Genomic DNA, 22,234 nt, shown 5'->3' with positions numbered 1-22,234 from the left:
AGTGTTTTAATTTATCAATTTTGATTAGATCAAAATAATATTTTACGTCGTTAGGCATCGTGATCGGGAACCTGATGGATCACATACAAAAAGAGAGCTGAAAGATTGTGATTAGTCAATTAACTAATTTAACAAGCGTTGAATAAATTAATTAATTGGGTTTCTTATTTATAAGTCCGAATTAATCAATTCACGGACCGAATATAAATAAATGGGTTAATTAAATATTGGACCGGGTCAGGCCAAGCCCGTTTGGGTTTATATAAATAAGTGGCTAGAGTTTGTGATTTGTAGAGAATTCATTTTATTCTTGCTAGTACAAGAAAAAAAATCATAATTCCACAATCTTGTTTTTTGTGTGGATCATCATTGAAGACTGGACATTAGACAGCTATAAGAGGCAGATCAAGGTTGCTGGAATAAAGAAAAAGTAAAGGGGTTTACAAATTTAAAACGTTATCACTTTTATCACAATTTTCTATCTAAATACAAAGAGATTCGTGGGGAATCGGAAATTGTTTTAATTTTCCAATATGCATGTTAAGTAAATCATCAACAGCGATATCAGAGTCTACTTTGTGTATATTAGAAATTGTTTTGAATTTTTGGGAATAATTAAAAGTTGATTTTGTTCTTATAATTGTTTCTAGCAATTAGAGATTTATTTTTATATTCAAAAATTGTTTTGAATAGAAAAATAATTTTGGATCGAAATATTTATTAAAAAAATGGTGAAAAGATGGGATGCCAGTGGCAACAGTTACCGTCGAGGATGGCGCAGGACGCGGTAGCGTTCGCTGACGAAGAGCGCCTGCTGCTTCTCAAGCTGCTGCTCATTATTGCAGCAACATCGGACGCTGCTGCAGCGGTTGGAAGAACGGTAGCTTCCACCGCAGGTGGATAAGGATCGCAGCCCCTAAAATTTGGAAAGGGTGGAGAGAACTTTTTTTTGGGATTTTTAGGGTTTACAGAGGGCGTTTGGGGACGGGGGCCTCTTGTGAAATTTTCGAAGTTGGAGGCCCTTGTCTGCAATTATGAAAATAGGGTCACTTTTGCAATTTTTAATTGGAGGGTCCGTCATGCAATTAAACTAGTTGAAAGGATCTATCCATAATTTTAATGACAAGGGGTCAGATTGCAATTTTCAAAAGGAGTTTTGATTTTGAATTTTAACATGGATTTAAATTTGTTTTTCAAATGGGTTTGACCCTAAATTCAAATTTGACCCATTTAAAATATCATTTAAGTTTGACGACACTTTATATTTTCGTTAAAATTGAATTTTAACTTAAATATTAAACTTTGGCCTAATTGAATTTTATTTTATTTAGAAGTGTTATCCTAGATTAAGGTATTAATTCAATTTAAATTAGAGTTGGACTCTAATTTAATACTTAATTAAATTTTGATTTTAATTATTTATTCACCCGAATTTATTCTTGAAATTAGAATTGGATTCTAATTCGATATTTAATTAAAATTTTATTTTAATTAAATTTTCCTGCCTTAAAAATTTTCTTAAAATTAGAGTTAAACTCTAATTTGGTGTTTAATTAAAATTTGATTTTAATTAAACGGGTTGGCCCTAAAATCTTAAAATTAGAGTTGGATTCTAATATCTTATTTAATTAAAATTTGATTTCAATTAAATAAGTTCGTCATAAAATTTTGGAATTAGAGTTGGACTCTAATTTTGTTATTTAATTAAAATTTGATTCTAATTAAATTCAACCGCCTTAAGTTTTGAAATTAGAGTTGGACTCTAATTTAATGTTTAATTAAAATTTAATTTTAATTAAATAATCTCGCCCTATAATTATGGAATTAGAGTTGGATTCTAATTCGATATTTAATTAAAATTTGATTTTAATTAAATATGCCCACTAATTAAATTAATTGATTGATATGATTAATTAATCATTTAATTGTTTTAATCCATTCGTCTGAAAGAGTTTCTACGATGTTAATTGTTAGAAACTAGAAACATATTTACATATAATATTAGATACTATATAGACATACATTTATGTGATGAATGTATTATTAATGGATAATTATGGATTCGACCATGTGGATGTGTTGAATGGTTAATTTTATTCTTATCGTTTTATGAGATTGCGAGGTCTTATTCATTTTGGACCAGTGAATCCGTTATTGTTATTTTGGGTCTTCAAGTCCAATTTCATCTAAGCCTGCGTACTAACTAGTATATGATATATGTTGCAACTAGACTAATTGAAGACACACGGAGAGAAGAAAATCATGAAGATGGTGCATTGATACTGATCAATGCGATATCCCCTAGAAATTGATCAACTAGTCTTCCTTATAACTCAGGAAGACTAGATAGTAAAATTCATAATCGTATATATATATATTTGTGTGCGTGTGTGTGCGTGTGCGTGTGCGTGTGCGTGTGCGTGTGTGTTTGTGTGTTTATTTGTATGGTAGATGTGTAATACAACATATATGATTGTTACGATGAGACTTTTGAATGCAAAATCACTCAATAAAATATTAAGTCACATTTATAATCGTCTTCCATTATTATAGTGAAAAATCAGAGTTCCAAATCGTCTCAATTTATTGAGTACACTTAAGGCTGGTCTATCAGGGATATGTTTGATACTATGAAATATTTGATATTCTGAATAACGGGTTTGACTTAAGTAAAATTTATCTTTTGTTAAGTATACTCAAAGAGATAAATTTTAGAGGCATATTAAGCTAATACATAAAATGGGTGAAGATAAAGTGTTGTTGAATTAATGATCTGAGAGTTGTATAGAGATACAATTGATAATAGTATCTACCCAAATATTTTATTAAAGTTTGTTGAGTACACTCAAGATCTTAATATAACAGATGGGATCACAGTTCACTAGGAGTCAAATATGGACTCCATAAATTTATGTGAGATGATCATAAATTTTAGTTAAATAGGTGAATCATAATTAATTTAATAAAAGTCCATATTAAATTAATTGATGCATTTTATATATTATTCTTTTTTTTTCGTCATTTACATTTATATTGAATCTTGAGTAACCACATGTTTTAAATGACATACTGGATGTCAACAATCAAATTAAATTTTTTTGATTAGCACCGCAACTTGAGAATTGTTCTTAGTCATAAGAAAATTGGTTAGGTCCTTGAGTAGCCATTTCTAGAGACACCTACTGACGACTCGATTAAGGAAGAAGTGGCTACTGTAATAAACACAGTGATAACGATAGTACTGCATAAATGTGATACTTGCAACTATGTCACTTGAGTTACAAAAGCGACTTGAGAGAATAGATACCGATGCATGATTTTTCATTTTAAAGAGTTGTATGATAATAATCATGTGTGGAAGGATATGAGATTTCAAAGCAACTATACCAATGCAAAATGACAGAATAATCTTCATTCGATGTTTAGACGTTGAAGATGATTGATGTTGAGAATTGTCTCAATGAAGTTCAGTCATGAACTACAAACTAAGTATTGACTTAGCTCTGCAATCTTTATCATAAAGTTATTCATACTAATTATGAATTATGATATGAATAAGCTCAAATGCATACTCATTAAGTTGCTTAACCTGCTTAAGATTGTTAAGCCCGATATCAAAGTTAGTAATGAGCAAACCATTGATTCATCTAAAGATATTAAGATGAAATCTAAAAGGGCTTTGGGAAAGCATCCAATGTGGTTAAGACAGTCTAAGCGAATGACAATACCAAGTATAATGACCATTGTTTTCATTATAGAATGAAAGGTCATTGGAAGAAATATTGCAAGGCTTACGTCTACTTCATTTGTTTCTTAGGTATTTGATACTAGTTATGGAGAAACTAAATGGAAGTAGATCACTGTAAGAGGGAGAAGTTAATCTACACGTTGAAGATGAAAAAAGGTTGCTGCATTGCCTATAGGAGCATACTTCTTGTCATTGCCTTTTGATTTAGTATTGGAATTAGAGAAATATCGCTTTGTACCACCATAGCTAGAACATTAAAATGAATTTTATGTTCGGATATGAAATATTTTAATGTTAAGGACAATTTTTGTTCTTGTTTATCTTGATAAAGATCTCAATGTTTATGGTAAATTACAAAATGATTTTTATATTCTTTAATACTAAAGATTCTATAATGAGTATAAAAGTTAAGAGGCATAAAAGTGATAACCTAAATAATACTTAAATCTGGCATTGCAGACGTGGTCATGTAGATGAAATACAATTTCAAAATTACATAGAGATGTATACGTAGAGTCAATTGATTTTGAATCGTTAGACAAGTGCAAAACATGCCTGTTTGGCACAAATGATCAAATCTCCTTTTACTTGAAAAGGAATAAGTCTGCATAAATGTTCACATAATACATAGTGATATATATGGACCCATGTCAATTAATGTCAGATGAGGTTTCTTTTATATCATCAATTATTATGTATACTTGATGAAATTCAAGCATGAAATTTTTGAAAGGTTCAAAGGATTCAAGCTAGAACTAGAGAAACAAATAGGTAAAGATACCCTCACATTAAGATCCGATCGAAAAGAGAATATCTTAAAGATGAAATTCTAGATTATCTAAGAGAGAATGAGATTCTCTTGCAGTGGACTCTTCCATGTACATTGCAACATATTGGTGTATTTGAAAGGGGGAATCGTAAACTATTAGATATAGTACGATTAATAACAAGCCATCTAAATTGGTCAATAGAACTCCATACGATCTATGGAAAGGCAATATTTTCAATTTATCTCATATGAAAGTTTGGAACTGTGACACTTATTTGAAGCGCTCTAAATCGAATAAGTTTGAGACTAAATCCGATAAATACATATTTGTAGGATATCCAAAGCAAATATTTGGATATCAATTCTACTATCCTCTTGAGAAGAGAATCTTCGTCTCACAACATATCGTCTTCTTAGCAAAAAATGTTTGCTCTAGGAGAGAACAATGGGAGTAAAATAGAACTTGAAGGAGCTCAAGAGTCCACAAATATAGTTGACCAAGTAGATGAATCTGAGTTTGGTCCCACACCTGATGAGGGATTACTCTTGATCAGGAAGTAGAGACTCTTGAGGACATGACAACTCTATTTAAATCTAGTAGGATCATTCGACCTTGAAGAAGGTGCGAATCCAAGATTACTAATCAAGTGTTATTAATTGAGGATGATGAACCTACTAATTACGCAGAAGCAGAGTCAAGTGTTGACTTAGATAGATGGCATGAGCCCATGGAATCCAAAATGAACACAATGTATGAAAACAAGGTTTGGACCTTGGTCGACCCTCTTGATGGGATAAAACCCATATGTTGAAATGGTTTACAAGGAAAAAGGTTGATATTGATGGGAACATCCATACATACAAAGCAAGGCTAGTGGTAAAGGTTATGTATCGACCTTGACGAAATCTTTCTCCTCTAACTTTGCTGAAGTCCATTTGGGTTTTGGTTTTAATAGTTGCATACCGTGACTATGAGTTAAAACAAGTCTCTTGGAGCTTGAAATCTTCGATTTGATGAAAAAATCAAAATGTTTGATTTTATAAAATGTGAAGGCGAACTGTGTGTTTACAAGAAGATACTGGGAGCATTGTCGCATTCTTAATATTATAGGAACCGACATCCGTATGTTTCAATTGTTGAAATAATGGTTGTTAAATGATTTATTCATAAACGATATGGAAGTAGCAACTTGATCTATAGAGATAGATATAGAAGATTTCTTAACTCATCCCAATCTACATAGATAAAATCTTGAGAAGATTTTATATGGAGAAATTTGTTTACTCTTAAGCGGTATATTGGAAAGGTTCCAAACGTGAAACAATCATTGGTTCAATAGTAAAAACCTAATACATGATTGCTTCAAAAACAACAAAAAGTTGCAATGTGGATCAAAATGTTCGTTAATGAACATTGGACTAGTTCCTAATATTGTTGGTCACATGTCATTGTATTATGATAACAATAGAGTCATCGTGCAATCGAAGGAACTGAGGTCTCATCAATGATCCAAATATGTATTGAGGCGGTATAATCTCATCAGAGATAATATATAGAAATGACGTGAAGAGAAGAACGGATTCCCACAATTAATTGCAGATGGAACTTTGGACATAAATATTTTTAATATGTAATTAATATTCAATTAAATTAAATAATAGAGTCCGTAAATTTAAATCTTGATAATTTATTAATCACAATGGGTCGTGATTGTGAGATACAAATTATATATGATTGAATCTTAAATCGTCCATGGTCGTAAATAATAACGAGATATAGATATCTTTATTAAGGATAGACCATCACGTGTGACATTTCTTACTTGTGAAGTAAATAGCTGGTCTCACAAGTTAAAGTGTGGTGACACTTGAATGAACACGTGGATGTTTTGTTATAGAATAAAACATTGGAGATCGTTGAGAGACTCCTCATGGATAACTATCTGAGTGTCCGTGGTTAATCTCTAACGTTCGATAGTGAAATTGGTCCTTTGACTTGAGGTCATCATAGTACTTTATATGAGGACAGTCATACTTTGGTGGTGTTGGATGTTACTCTACAAAAGACTGCTAATACGACATCGTTCGGGTATGTCAAGAATCATATGAAGGTTGTAAATGACCAATAGAGGATTCGTCACTCTTAATTAGTAAAAGATTATGATCTGCATTTCATCCAGTTGAGTCGATGACGATATCCTTAACCAAGGTGTACTTATAAGTCGAAAATGATTTTTTGACTTACATTGACTTAATAGTGGAGTGAAAGATATAATCAATAATTGGGATTGACACACTTTCATATCTCGTAATTGATCGGATCATATTGACGAAGGATCGTGATCGCGAACCTGATGGTTCGCACACAAAAGGAGAATTGAAAGATTGTAATTTGTCTATTAATTAATTTAACAAGCGTTGGATAAATTAATTAATTGAGTTTCTTATTTAGAGGCCCGAATTAATTAATTTACGGATCGAATTTAATTAAATGAGTTAATTAAATGTTGGAACGGGTCAGGACAAACCCATTTGGGTTTATATAAATAAGTGGCTAGGGTTTGTGATTTGTAGAGAATTCATTTTATTCTTGTTAGCACAAGAAGAAAATTTTAATCCTACAATCTTGTTCTCTATGTGGGTCACCATTGGAGGTTGGACAATTGAACAGTCGTGGGAGGTAGATTAAGGTTGCTGCAACAAAGAAAAAGCAAAAGGGTTTGTAGATCTATAAAAAGTATCACTTTTATCATAATTTCTATCTAACCAAGAAGAGAACCATGGTGGGAATCGAAAAATGTTTTAATTTTTCGCTGTGCATGTTAAGTAAATTCCCAACACATATAGGTCTAGCTTGCCTTTCATCCAATACTTAAAGGCAAATTAGGTCTAGGATCCCAAAAAATCAACTAATTTGATTAATACCCTATTAACCAGTCAAATTATTGAACGATGTAATAAATACGTTATAAAACCCCCTCCCCAAATCCCTGAACCACGTACAAGCTTCACCAACAATGTCTAAATTTATTCTTTTTAATGGAATTTACAAGATTTTGAGGCTGAATCTTTACTTTCCTAGTTGGTATTCCGCTTTCACGGGTTGTTTAGATCTTAATGTCTTTTGAATGTAAGATTTATGAAGCCTTCTCTACTGCGATTTGTTGTTTTTGTGAAATTTCGAGAAGTTTGGATTTTGTTTGTGGAATTCAATTTTTGATTCAAATACATCACTACATTACTCCATTAGTCAGAAAGTTGGACTAGCGGATAAATCTCTACTCATGTTTCGGGGCTACTGGATAAATCTGGAAGAGGCCGTGTAAAGAGAGGAAAGGCTGAGGATTTGGGGGAAAGTTTGGAACATAGAGATGATAAAGGGGGTTGGGTACCTGTTTCTTTCTAGGGAGCACCACTGGAGCATAGTTGTTTGAAGAGGTAGCAGATTAGTCCCCATTAATTGAAGTGGAACTTAAATGAGGAGCAAAGAATTTTTTGGCATGTGACTAGGTTTAGTTTGAACCTTATAATGTAAAGAATTGACATTTATGAAGTTTTTTTTGATGATTTTGTTATTGTGATTGGGAACGTGTTTGAAAATAGCGCTGTTGAACTTGAAAAGATATTGATTGTGTTAATACATATGAAAAATTAGCTTTGAATAAATTAAACTGATGTAAGTATTTGACGAAAGGAGAATGTGAAATGTTTTAGTCACTTTTCTTAAAAAAAAAAAAATAATAATAATAATAATAAAATAAAATAAAGAAAGTCACACGACATTTGAATAATTAACTATATGCATAAGTATGCATTTTTAAAAATTTGAACATACAAATTCAAGTCTTGTTTTATGCTAATACACAAAAGATAGTTTTGAATCAATTAGATTGATGCAAGCAATATATTTGTTCAAGAAGAATGTGAACTAAAAAAAATTATATTATCTCATTGGAGCGATTAATTAGATGCATATGTATGCATTTTTTTGAAAATTTGAACATATAAATTCAAGCCTTATTTTATATTAATATATTTGAAAATGAAAATTTTGAATCGATTAGATTGATGCATGCATGATGTTTGCTTAAGGAGAATGTGGAAAAGTGTCACTATTTTCCTGTCATTTTTTTGAATCTGTGTAACATTTTTTAATTTATGTCACTTTTTAAAATTTGTCACTTTTTTTTAAATTTTTGTCACTTTTTTGAGTAGTTGTCACTTTTTTTTAGTCGCCTTCTTAATATTTTTATTACTTTTTTTAGTGACAAACATCACTTTTCAATAAAAGTGAGATTGTATGACTTTAATATAAATGTTACACTAAACTTTTAAAAAAGTGACAATTTTTATTATAAAAAAATATGACGTGTCACTTTTAATTTTAGACAATATTTTTTTACTTTCAAAAAATTTTTCATATGATTTTTCAAAAGATCACTAATTTTAAGGGTATTTTTGTAAGTTGTTCATACTTAGATAAAATTATCATGATTTTGATAAACTTAAATTTTTAGGCGAAATTATTCAATTCAGTTTCATTTACCCTTTCACAGGGGCGGGTCCAGTAATTTTTGACGCATGGGCTAAAATTTAACAGTTGATTTAATGAAGATTGATCTTCAATTAGTCTATCAGAAGTTGTATTTTTAGTAGGTCATTTTACCCTTTGAACGAAAGAAAACAAGTTCTTATTCTTCTTGAGAAAAGATTGATATTCAATTTTCAATTTCTGCAAAAGAAAAAAGGTAAAAAAAGAAGAAAATCAATCATCAATTATAGTACTCTAACGACAATCAAAAAATAATTTATTAAGCTGACAAGGCAACACTTCTATAATAATTAATTAACTAATTTACCAACAAGACAACTTTGACAAGCAGGCAACAACATTCAATTTCAATATTTTGCTGGCAAGGCAATAAGTTGATAGAAGAGGACATTTACTTACTAGGATGTATTCAATCTTTTACTTTTCCTACATGTCTGCAGGATTACATTTATGCGTTGAAAAATTTACTGCACTTTAGGAATTTGAAAATTATTCACTAAGGTAATAACACATCAAAAATAATTCATTAAAACAACAAGCAACAAAAACAACTCATTAAGCCGACAAGATAACATCGTTCACTTTTAATATCGTCGATAAGGCTACAAATAGGGAAGTGAGGTGTGAGGACATTTACTTACTAGAAGATTATACTCAAATTTCAATCTTTTCCTGCATCGCTGCATGTTTGCACCTTCGAATTTGAAATTCAAAACGAAAGTTTAGCTAAGTAGTGCACATACTATTATTGCAAAATCAAGTTATAATTAGAAGATAACAATGTAGAAGGAAAAAAAGGGAAAGTAAAAACTAAGATGTATGTAGAAAATGGTGGATATACTGAAAATTAAAAACTAAAAACATTTTTAGAAGAAAAATCGGAAAAAAAAAATAATTTCTATGGTGTTCACTATTCAGTGAGAAACTCTGCCAATTTTATTCCATATCCGTAAAAAGAAAATAAGCAACTATAGCCTGTAGAAATTAGAAAGTCAATCAACCCAACTGACTAAAACCTCGCCCCATGATTTAAAGACACAAATTATATTAATACATCTTATTACACTCCCCAAAATCCTCAAAACCCACATCATGAAGAAGAACATGATTAAATCAAAAACTCGTGAATCAACGGCTATGGAATAAATATGCACTTGATACCGTATATATAAAACCACAATGAAAAATAAATATCTATCTGGAGAAGACGATTCAAATTTTCGAGAATGGAGATGGGGAGATGCAAGTTGAAGTCTTCGAAATTGAAAAAAAAAATGATTTACTTAGGAGGCTGTAGAGAGAGATCAAATTGATATAGGTTTGGGGATTTGGAATTGCGTAAATGATTTAATTGTTTCTTTTAGGTCATAAAATTCTCTTTGGATTAGAGCAGTTGATCCATTTAAATTTGGATGTGATGCTTTAGTAAATAAACATGGGATGAGATTAAAAAAAAATTGAAGAACTTATTGGATTTGGGCTAGGGCGAGCACGGGTTAGATATCTAAACAACTAATCATATCCCGGAACACCTTCATAATTCATTGATCTAAAATCAAACACTATAAATATCATGTTGAATGAGTTGGCTGTTGCCAATAGGTGAGGCATGCATTGATTTGCTAGTCTCTATGCATGTCCCTATTTGACAATTCTAATTTTTAAGCAAGCCATCAGCAATCTTATCATTTTTGCAAATGATTTAGTTTACAAAGACATATCCTCAACCATTTACTAAGTGTCCGATCGACAAATTTATAAATTATAATTCATAAAGTGAAATAGTAGTGATTTTATAATTGTGTGGATAATAATGAATAATAGTATATATGTTGTTAAAATTAATATTTGACTTTAACTGAATTTATAAATTATATTCAAATAGAGACTAAATATCTAAAACTCTCTTGAAAAGTGTAAGACAAGTCAAATTAATCGCACAATTCTAAGCATAATATTGCATCACTATAAATTTTCTTGTAACACAGTAAGATTGTATCGTTGTATAAATCAAGAATCCCAACATTAACGAGGGCACCTTGAACTTCATATCTATGACAAAGTTATTCTCGTCCAAATTCAACTTTTCCTTCACTCTACGAACTACGTTATCAAATAACATACCTTGGAACTAGTATGAACTTCAGTCATTAGCAACACCACTTACATTCATCCTCATTCGAGTTCTTAAAATCTCTCGAGTGTGCAATGAGAAACTCAATGTAGATAGCCTATTTGAGATACATAAAAAAATAAAACAAAATTGACATTCGCATAAATAAACATTCATCGGAGACTAACAAACATTCGTAAACCATTAATCTTATAGAATTCAGTTCAATAAGTATTTTGCAGAAATCTTAACAATGGTAAATTGGGAAAGTCATACGTGTAAATATTATGTCCTAAGTCTAATTGATTTTGGACGTAAACAATTTCAATATGATTAGTGCATTATTATTTATAGCAGACCTATTATTTAATTGAATTACTATTCTTACAAGATAAATTAATAGAGTTTTGTAGATTTAAGTTTTGGTAACTTGTTTATCATAATCAGTGATTGTGAAAAAAATTACATATGGTCGAACATTAAATTATCTGTAGTAATAAGATATAATGAGATATGGATAGACCAACTCTTGTAGCATTTTTCCCTTGTGAAGTGAATAGTTGATCTCACAAATTAAAAATTTTAAATGCAATGATATATAAATGGAAACGTAGATGTTTTATCATAAGAATAAAATATTGGAGACCCGCTGGTGAGGTTCAACATCGATAACTAACTGAATGTCAGTGGATAATTTATAATGTTCAGTAGTGAAATTAGCCTTCGACCTGAAGTTGTCATAGTGCCATGTGAATAGTTATACTTTGGTGATTGCGGTTGTTGCCCTTACAAGATTTGCTTCGGATATATCAAAAACCATATGTTCAAATCAAAAAGTACTATTGTACTCAATCAAATACTATTATGTATGTTACATAATCAAAATTAATCACTGGCATATATAATATTAACATGTCATCAAGCCTTATTGAAAAAGCACTTAGCAGATAATTATACCAAATACACAGTCACAACTCATTAAAGCATTAGTTTTCACATAAGAGTCAGTTATATGTAGATTCCACCTTTGACAGCAATATTTTTTGTTTAATTTTTTCCTTTGCAATTTTGTTTTTACCGAAACTCTTAATAGTTATATTGAGAAACCCTAATCTAATTATATTGATCGGTTGATACCCACTATTTATTTGAATTCCTTTTCGTCATTATCAACAAATTTACTAACACTATATCACGTGTCATCTACATGACAATCAAACATCGAAACAAAATTATCATGATCTAGTGTTGTTGGGTAGGATGGTTCGACAAAGGTGTTTTCCGGGCTCAGTCTCGAGTTCCAGACATATCAAATATCCAAAATTATGACCTGAATCCTTCAACTATCCCACACTCTGATCGTTTTTAGTTGTACCCACTTACGAAACAAGGTGAATGTGTTTTGCAGCCATAAAGGCATCCACAGAGGCAAAGAAGAGAGAAAATTGTAGAGTACAAATCAAGAGTCATATGAAGCCATTTTTCTCTCTAACGAAAAGGAGCAAAAAATACATGAATTACAAGACAGATGAATGTTACATATAGCTGGTATTAGGTATAAGAGTGTGACAAGTCCAAGCTAATAGACGGGCCAAGTTAACCAAATAGTCGGCCAACTCTAACAAGCCTACCAATGAGTGAATGAGACGGGCCAAGAGCAACTCTAATTAAATCATGCTACTTCAACTGCCCCCAAGTTCGGGTTAGGTCGTTAATTTTAGTTGTTGATATTTAATTCATTCATATGCACAATGCTGATTGAAAATTCCAATGACTTAAAATCATCATTTAGGATTTATTTGGATATCAAAACCTAACAAATCTTCATCTTGATATCCAATCAACCTGCAAGCAATTAAAACACAAATTTAATACTTGCATAATAAAGGTCACCAATAAAATTGGGATTACGGACTCGTATTTCGAACCCAAAATACATACCATACCATCTCCATTTACTCACCAAGACTAAGGTAAAAAATACCTGAGTAGGAACAAGTAATCATAGTAATCAATCAAGAACATAGAAATATGCGATGAAGATATAATATTGGATAACATGCATATTCACACAGAATAACAAACTAACACTAAGTTCATCAATAAACGGCCAACGCATATGAAACAAATGCTTAAATAACCCCACAAAATGATCTCACTACACTTATCCTATCCCATTCCGTGTTGCTCACGCCTCGAGAACGCATATCTCCTTTTTTTCGCTAACATGCTCACTAGTCTGATCACTGACCTCGTGTCTAACTAGTAAACCCCAATAAATCCAAAATTCATGGGATAATCCTCTATCTCAACCTCACTTCTCTCACGCCAAGTGGATAATGGGTTTCCACCCACTAGAAGTGATATAAGTGTCTTTCTCATATTCCTCGGCCTTCACAAATAAAGAATTCCAAACATTTAATTATATCTCCATTCGTGATCCAAATGTCACAATCCACATCCCCTGTGTATATCACCAATGAATCTTTAAGCATCTATACTCCACATTACCAATAGATACACATCACACTTATTGCTAATGCATACCGACCACTATGTATGCAAACAATTACTCTAAGTAATCAAATTGCTCTAAAATTTATGCAAATACATATATCAAACATATTAAAATGCAGCATATAACCATGCAATAGAATTGAACAATTATGCATATGTAGAAATGATTACACATAGATACACATACAGTAACTATGTTTACTTTTAATAAGTCTCAATAGGGTCATCACTCGACCATATAGCCACATTCACATCACCTTTCATCTTACCTCTCTATTTATCCTTCTTCTTAGGACAGTCCTTAATAAAATTTCCAACCTTACCACAACTGTTGCATCATCTAACATTGGACTTGTCATAACCCTTGCTCTTCTTCTTACCACGCTCATCTCTGAATCACTATTGCCTTGAGCTTTACCAAAACTCATTTGTTTAAAATTCATTTTAATCATCATCATATGTATCTCACTACTCCTTTTATCCTCTTTTTCAGTCTTATTCTCCATTTCCTTATTTTTAAGGAAATTAATGACAATCACAGGTGTTAGGGTATCTCTGTCATACTTAATCGAGTTGTTAACCTCTCTATATATATGAGTCGAGCATAGAATTTAGCAAAACAATGGTACTATATGTTTCAGACACCTGTTGATTACAATTAACAATGTCTTGAACAAATTTGCTAAAAATATTCAAGTTATCATCAAGATCATTTTAGAGATGACAAAAAAATTCGTTCAACCCGATACCCGTGAGCTCCACCCCAAATGGGACGGGTACGGGAAACATAGTCCCCACCCCATTACTCGCCCCGTTTAATATTAATTTTTAAATTTAAGTTTTTATCGAACAAAAAAATGGATTTATCATCCTTTTTAAAGAGAATATAAGTTGTTTTTAACAAATTGGTAAAAAAATAATAATATTTACTAACTAAAGACATAAAAAATAAAAGCAAAAAATAAAAAGAATAAAAAAATAAAAAGAAAAAAATAAATGGGGCAGAAGACTTGCCCCATCCCAACCCGATCCCGCTTGAATCCGCCCTGTCCTGCTTTAACCGAGAATAGGTCTAGGGTAAGATAATAAAAATACCCGACGGGACAAGGGTGGGAACGACTGACCTATTCCATACCCGCCTTGTTACCATCTCTAGATCATTTGAAGGATCCATTTTAAAATATAAAAATCTTTCGAGCAATTACAACTTATTAAGAGCGAACTTAAACAAATATAAGTCCTTCAATTTTTTCCAAAGTTCTTTTGTAGTATCAAATTTTCGCATAACGATCTTTAACAAGTATAAAATAATTGAAACGTAAGCAAGTTTGTCGGATTCTTCTTTTTGTTCTATTGACAAATTTTCAGAAAAATTGACATTGATGGCTTTTGAAAATTTTCGTTGAACAAAAATTTCACTTGTCTTTTGTTGCCAAATTGAAAAGTCTCATTTTTCATTCAAAATTCTCATTTCAAAATGTGAAATTATTTTTTGAAAACAAAACCACCAAAAATGCACAATTAGGTCACACAGTAATTCTAAGGTTAGAATATACGTCGTTCTAAATTTTCAAGGTTTAATAAGATTTGAAATCTTAGTATCAAGGGAATAGTCAAACGGGTCAAGTCCTGATATCCTAATGAAATAATCAATGCAACACAAAGATATGTCAACAAAATCAATTTCTCACACAATGTAGTATTACATAGTGACTTAATGGAAATTAAAATACATAATCTCAACTTGCAATTAAATCCAGCAAATCAGTTAGGTCAAATAATTCATATATTCTGGTAAAAGCAATGGTTACCCCATATAGTAACCTCAATCCTAATGTCACCCTATACTTATGAATTGCAATTGCTAAAATTTAAATGGGATAAGTTAATTTACCATAGTGAACCAATCTGTAGTTTGTAAATAATTAGAAATATGACTTTTCTGCTTTAGGACCAATACTGTTCGTCCTAAAGTTTCAGCAAATATAGCAACATGATCAATTGATAAGTGAAAAATCGAGCATCCAGGGGTAAATCATCTAGATTCGTTGTATAACTTGAAATTGAAAACCAACAACACAAAATTGTTAGAAACCACGTTAGAAATATTTTGCCCGAAGAAAGCTTATATAGAAACAGCCGGATGCGCCTCCACGCGCCACCGCCAGAGTTTCCATGTGTCACCATCATGCGGACTACATCAAGCACTCCTTCACTTGTACAGCAAGGATCTAGCCTCTGTTTGTTCAGCTCGTTTGTAATTTGGTTGGAATTATGGTTTAAAGGTCCCTTTTTGGTAAAAATTGGACACTTTTTGGTTTAAGGTTTCTGTTTCAATTTTGGTCAAATTTTGGCCAAAATTTCATCACCAACGTTGCTTTAATACTAGATGTTAGGTAAGATGGCTTTACCAAGGTATTTTTCGGGCTAAATCTCGAGTTCCAACCGTATCAAACACCTAAATCATGATGTGAATCCTTCAACTATCCCATACTCCAATTGCTTTTACTTGTACCCACTTATGACACAAGGTTAGTATGTTTTGCAGCCACAAAGGCAGAGAAGAGAGAAAAACATAAAGCACAAAGCAAGAGTCAGAGGAAGCCATTTTTCTTTCTATTGAAAAGGGGCAAAAACACACGTGAATTACAAGACCAAGGAAGGCAGCAATAGGGAAAAATTCATAATTCAGGTGTATTATTTTCACCAATTCCAAAATCAGGTAGATAGTTTAAAAATTCAAAATTCAAGCATATATTTAATTAATTAAAAATATTTATTAAATAAATATCATAAAGTCACAGTTATGCGATTAACGGTCACATATTTATAATTATAGGTCACATATTTATTTACTGATCACATATCTTCAAATTAATTTGTCACGAATTATTTCGTGGTCACAAATCAAAAATTTTGTATGTCACAAATTATCCGAGGTCAAAGATCATTCTAATTTCTGGTCACAGTTTATCTATGTGTCACATATTTTCACATTTATTGGTCACAAATTATTTTTTTAATAAAAAATTATTAAATTTTAAAGATCACAGGCCAAATCATTGGTCACATACATCAAAAACTTCATCAGTGATCCCAATTCACCACCAATACTTGGTCACAAAACAACTAAATAGTTGGTCATAGTCACTATTACACCTCGCCCCGTCACAACACCACCACAACCACGGCCCGCAACAACTGACTGCACCACACCACCGTACAAGTTGTCTAATGACTTCTATGCACTAAATAAAAAAAAATCAACATTACATTCCCCACAAAGGAAGACCAGAAGGTACTAGGCAGTAGGTAGCAATGGCACATGCATGCCATTTGTATGACTATAAATACACTATACCCCACTTGATGCTGCCCTTTTCAATGGTGAAAAGGAAAAACTAGCTTTGAATATATGTTTATGATTTCTCTCTCTCTCTCTGTGCCTTTCTTTTGTTTCGGTAGTTTTGAGAAAATCTTGGAGACAAAAACCCTTTAATCCATACTCAAAAAACACACAAAGAAAGTGAGACAGTGAGAGAAAGATTAAGGAAAATGAAAAGATGGCAGGGGAAGGCCAAATGCGTAGCACACCACACCATACTGTTCACTATGCTGCCTCCACCTTACACCATAGAGAGAAAACAACACCAACATGACTCCACCTTACACCACAGAGAGGAAACAAACAGAATAGTCTCTAGTGAGGTTGCTTCAAAGCTTCGCCGTGGTGATGACGGCGGTGTTTTATAGTAGAGAGAAAGGAATTAGGGTTGAAATATTTAATATTTAAATTATTAAATCAATACCTAATTTTTGAATAATGAGACTTCGGCTTTGATTTTTGAATTGTAATGTTTAAAGCCCTGGTATTCTATAATTTCCACGGCAGCAATATATAGCTTGTATTAGGTATAGGAGTGGGCCAAGTCCAAGCTATTAGATGGGCTGATTAAAACAAGTAGTGGGCAAACTCTCACAAGCCTTCTAAGAAGTCAATGGAAAGAGCCATGAGCAATTCTAATTAAATTAGGCAACTTCATATGGCCCCAAACGGTTTTCGAGTCAAGTCGTCAATTTTAGGTGTTGACATATAATTCATTCATCTGGACAACGTTGAATAAAAATCACAATGACTTAACATCATCATTTGAAATTTATTGGGAATCAAAATCCAACAAGTATCATTAAATTCATGCACCACCGAATCTTATTGATTACTAGGTAATGTAGTTATATCGTCCATTTTGTCACCATCAACAAATTTAGTAATAAAATGGCATGTGTCAGTTAAACATTCGAGCAAAATCATCATATTAGGACCGAATTTTATCGATAATGCGTTGATAAAATTATTTCATCTTCCTTTTTTTCACCCTTAAAAATTTAGTATATGCATGTGGCAATCGTTGAACATAGTCACCATACTCTAGTGCCGTTGGATTTGTGCAGCATCAAAGCCAGATCCTATTGTTAACCTGTTAATGAAGTTATTTCCTCTTTTTGTCCAATAAATATTGTATATCCACATGACACCCAAAGAACCATCAAGCTCTTTGAATTCGTGTTGTACCAAATCTTATAGATATCCTGTTAACAAAGTTATATTTTTATTTATTATTATTTTTTTTTTTGCGCTTTAATCCTTGTCAACAAATTTCGTAATCCCATAGCACGTGTTATCCACGTGACATTAAAATTTAGAACAAAATCGTCATGCAGTAATAAAATTAGATTCATAAAAAACCTTATCTTACATGTAACCTATTATTTAAGGAGTAATGCTATTTGATCTCATCAAGCTCGCAATTTTAATCTAGATGACACTAATGTGACGTTAAATAATAAGTGGAATTCATTTAATTCCGCATTTCATTTAACTTATAATCTAGTACCACCTAAATTGATATCGCAATTCAATGGGCTCCGTAGCATTACTTATTATTTAAGTTATTCTCTCTCTTATTTCATTGTCAACTAATTTATGGCACACGTTCTGCACATGCAATCAAAAATTAGAACAAAATCATTTCGTTGTAGTTGTGTTAATGAAGCATCGAATCTTATCATTAATTTGTCTCTTTCTACAATTTTTTATCGAACTCTTTTTTCTCTCTCTCTCTCTCTTTTTTTTAATATCTGAAAGAGTCTGTCAAATTAACTTTAGATGTAATACATCTCTAAGGGAAAAGCCATTCAAACAGGCATTTTTGACAGGATTTGTTTCCAGGGCTGATTTGGCGTCTCTTTCTACAATTTTCTATCAAACTCTTTTTTTTTTTTTTAATATCTGAAAGAGTCTGTCAAATTAACTGTAGATGTAGTACATCTCTAAGGGAAAAGCCATTCAAACAGGCATTTTTGACGGGATTTGTTTCCAGGGCTGATTTGGCCCTATATCTACAGTTAATTTGACAGACTCTTTAGCCCTGAAAACAAATCCTGTCAAAAAAGTTTGTTTCCCTAGCAAGTTTGCATCTCTATTAGGAACAAAGTTTGCATATCCACATGTCAATCAAACATTGATATAAAATCATTACGATGTACTATAGTGCAAAATCATATCTAAATATTAACTATAGTGATTTCATCTCTTTTTGTCATTGTCAACAAATTTAGTGCTTGTTTGTAAAATTTTATCAACATTTCAACTGGTCAAACTTGATTTTAATCATACTTTGTATCGATAACATATTTCATCAATTTTTATTAAAATCCGATTAAACTTCTATAAAAAATTTGATCATATAGGCCCTTTGTATATCCACTTGACAAGCAAATATTAAACCTACTATGTGTATAGAAAAAATGCTGCCAGAATTGTAACGAATAACACTTGGCAGCTTTCAATTGGAAAATTGCAAAAAAATTGAAAAAAATAGACCAAACAAATGTTGCTGTAACAGTTACGACAGCAGTTCCTCCGTACAATATCAAATATTGGAGAAAAATCACCATACACTAGTACCGTTGGATTTGTTCAACACTAGATCTAATCGGTAACACTATAATGAAGACATTTATTCTCTATGTTACTATCAGTAAATTTAACAATACTATGACACGCGCTATGTATCCATGTGGCAATAAAACATTGTAATAAAATCATAGTTTTAGACTTTTAGTACCATTTGATTCATGCATCATCAAATCTTAGCTATTAAATACTTCGTTTTATAAGTATCTCCATTTTATATTTTAACGACATAAATACCACTGTTCAAATTTTTAAATAGCTATGGTCATCTTCTAAAATTAATCGTAACGAATTTAGTGAAGAGGGACAAAATGGACACTTCACTGGTGGAAGTGATCGACTATTCACGGTCATGATCGAGACACTTAAAACGTAGAATTTCTAAATGATATATACAATTATATAATTTTGTATGATTATAAATTTGCAAATGAATAAAAAATAAATTGAATGAATTTATCATTCTCTTAACAGTCTACTTTGTTAAGAGATTTGATATAATATTAAAACATTCTAATATTTAGATTTTTTTTTATCAAATTATATGTTTATATTTTAGATGTTTACTAAATAAAATGAATTTGGGCTACACATAAAATAATGTACAATACATAAAAGTTATTGAACATGATCGAGCGAGTTTAATAAATTGTTTACAACTAACTTAAATGTGATTTAGCATTTCACTCTTGATACTTGATAGAGATATATTAGTTCTCATGACTCGTAAAGTTATGGAAAGTAAATGAATTGAGGCAAGCCTATGTAAGCTTAAAGGTTGATACCAATATGGACATGCAAACATAATCGAGGTATTCCTAGGCCATACACAGGTCACACCGACAGACAGAATATGCGTGGTCTTTTACGTTTATGGTTCAACCAAGTTGAATCTTTTGATTAGTAAAGTGGTCGTTTTAATATAGATGGTCGTTTACAAAGGTAATTGCAAAGTATATTGAATCACTACTACTATGATCTAAATCCTTATCTCATCATATCAACTTGCTCAAGAAGTCCCAAGGAAAGAAAGGAATTATTTGGAAGAAGCTTAGAAAATGCATACCAGATTTTTTTAATTTAAAACTTAATATATTTTTAATATTCATTTCTTTTAACAATAAAATTATTTACATGAATTAAGTAAATATTAAGCCCCCATTTGGTTGAGAATTAAAATGAAATTTTTAGAAGGTTTTGATAGAAGTTGATGAAATGCATGGCGAAAAGTTATGGGCCGATAAAATATGTGTTTAAAATGAATTGTTGAATTATACGTAAATTAAAATCTAGATTTTAATTGACACCAAACATAAGCTAAATAAGGTTTTGTTTGTTCTTATAGAACGTGACAACATATCCATTAAATAAGGTTTTTTTTATTCTTAAAATGTTTAAATTAGTTGTACACACTTGAGTGTACATTAAGTCTGACGCTTCATGTGTTGTCAAAATTCGTGTCATTAATTTTTTAAAATAGTGTTAAATTCAATGCTTATAAATTTGTCACTTCACAATAATGCCAAACTTAATGTCAATAAAGCTATACATGTAACATGATTTTTTTTATAAACCATAGCAAAATATCCCAAACGTAGAGTTCTAAAAAGAAATTCTAAAGATTATGTTGAGAAGATGAGCATGTGGACACATAACATGCCAAAATCCATAAATACACAATTTCAATTCATATTCATTCAAGCAACTAAAAGTAGTTTGAGTAACTTATAAGTTTACACATAGGTACTTTTAAACACGTTCAAAGAAAATGCAAGGAGAAGAATGAAATTATGAAACTACTTTTTTTAATTTTAAATCGGCACAAATTTGGTAAAGACAATCCTGAATCTGTCAAATCAACTCGCACGATCCACACAATAGGCATCTAGAGATTGTGATGACCAAAAAATCGAAGAAACCATAAACGAACAACAAGGCGAAAGAAACATAAAAGAACATGATGGAGGGATATAGTGCAATTGAGAGCGTATGGAGAGCAGTATAATGCAATAGGTGGACGGGGAGGGAGTGCAATGAAGGAGAGGATCGTGCCCGTTGTAGTAGGAGAGGGATAAAACGAAAATGAATTAGATTTGCTTAAAAGTAAGTATTATATCAGAAAGTAATTTTATTTTCATATGGAGTTTATTCCATTAATACTAAAAAGAAAAAAAGTTTTAGAATACGAAGTAGATCTTTTTTAGTTTAGTATGCTCGATTGCTTGATGTTATGTATCTGTAGTATATATTATTTGAGGCTTCTTTTAGAATGTATCTTTAAGTTGAGGTCCTTTTAAAGTAAATTTGTAAAATTAAAATTCATTCAGATTCAATACTTTTTTCACGTCCACCATATAAATCGTTACCCAAAACCATGTCTCTCTCTTTGAACAGTAACCTTTGAACTCAAGAAAGTCAGTCTCTCTGTAGAATCAAGATTTTGAGAAGACTTTGACAAGTATACGTATACATATTCGTAAACCTGTATCGCGAATTCAAATTTATTGATTGACAGTACTCAATAAGAAGAAGAAAAGAGTAATGACAGCTTAATTGTT

The 22,234-nt window shown here is 31.4% G+C and overlaps 1 protein-coding gene across 1 annotated transcript in view; it reads left to right on the top strand.

The window, feature by feature from the left end:
* Positions 1–15,842: 15,842 nt before the first annotated feature.
* LOC111371989 (transcriptional corepressor SEUSS-like) overlaps positions 15,843–22,234 on the top strand; it is a 17,305-nt gene continuing 10,913 nt past the window's right edge. The window contains exons 1-2 of the mRNA XM_022994130.1: positions 15,843–15,956; positions 16,248–16,292. Of these exons, the coding sequence (XP_022849898.1) occupies positions 15,843–15,956; positions 16,248–16,292 (159 nt within the window). The remainder of the gene's footprint in view (positions 15,957–16,247; positions 16,293–22,234) is intronic.

Source organism: Olea europaea, chromosome 23 (genome assembly GCF_002742605.1).
Source record: "Olea europaea var. sylvestris chromosome 23, O_europaea_v1, whole genome shotgun sequence".
NCBI lineage: Eukaryota > Viridiplantae > Streptophyta > Magnoliopsida > Lamiales > Oleaceae > Olea > Olea europaea.
This window is presented reverse-complemented; position numbering and strand designations above follow the sequence as displayed.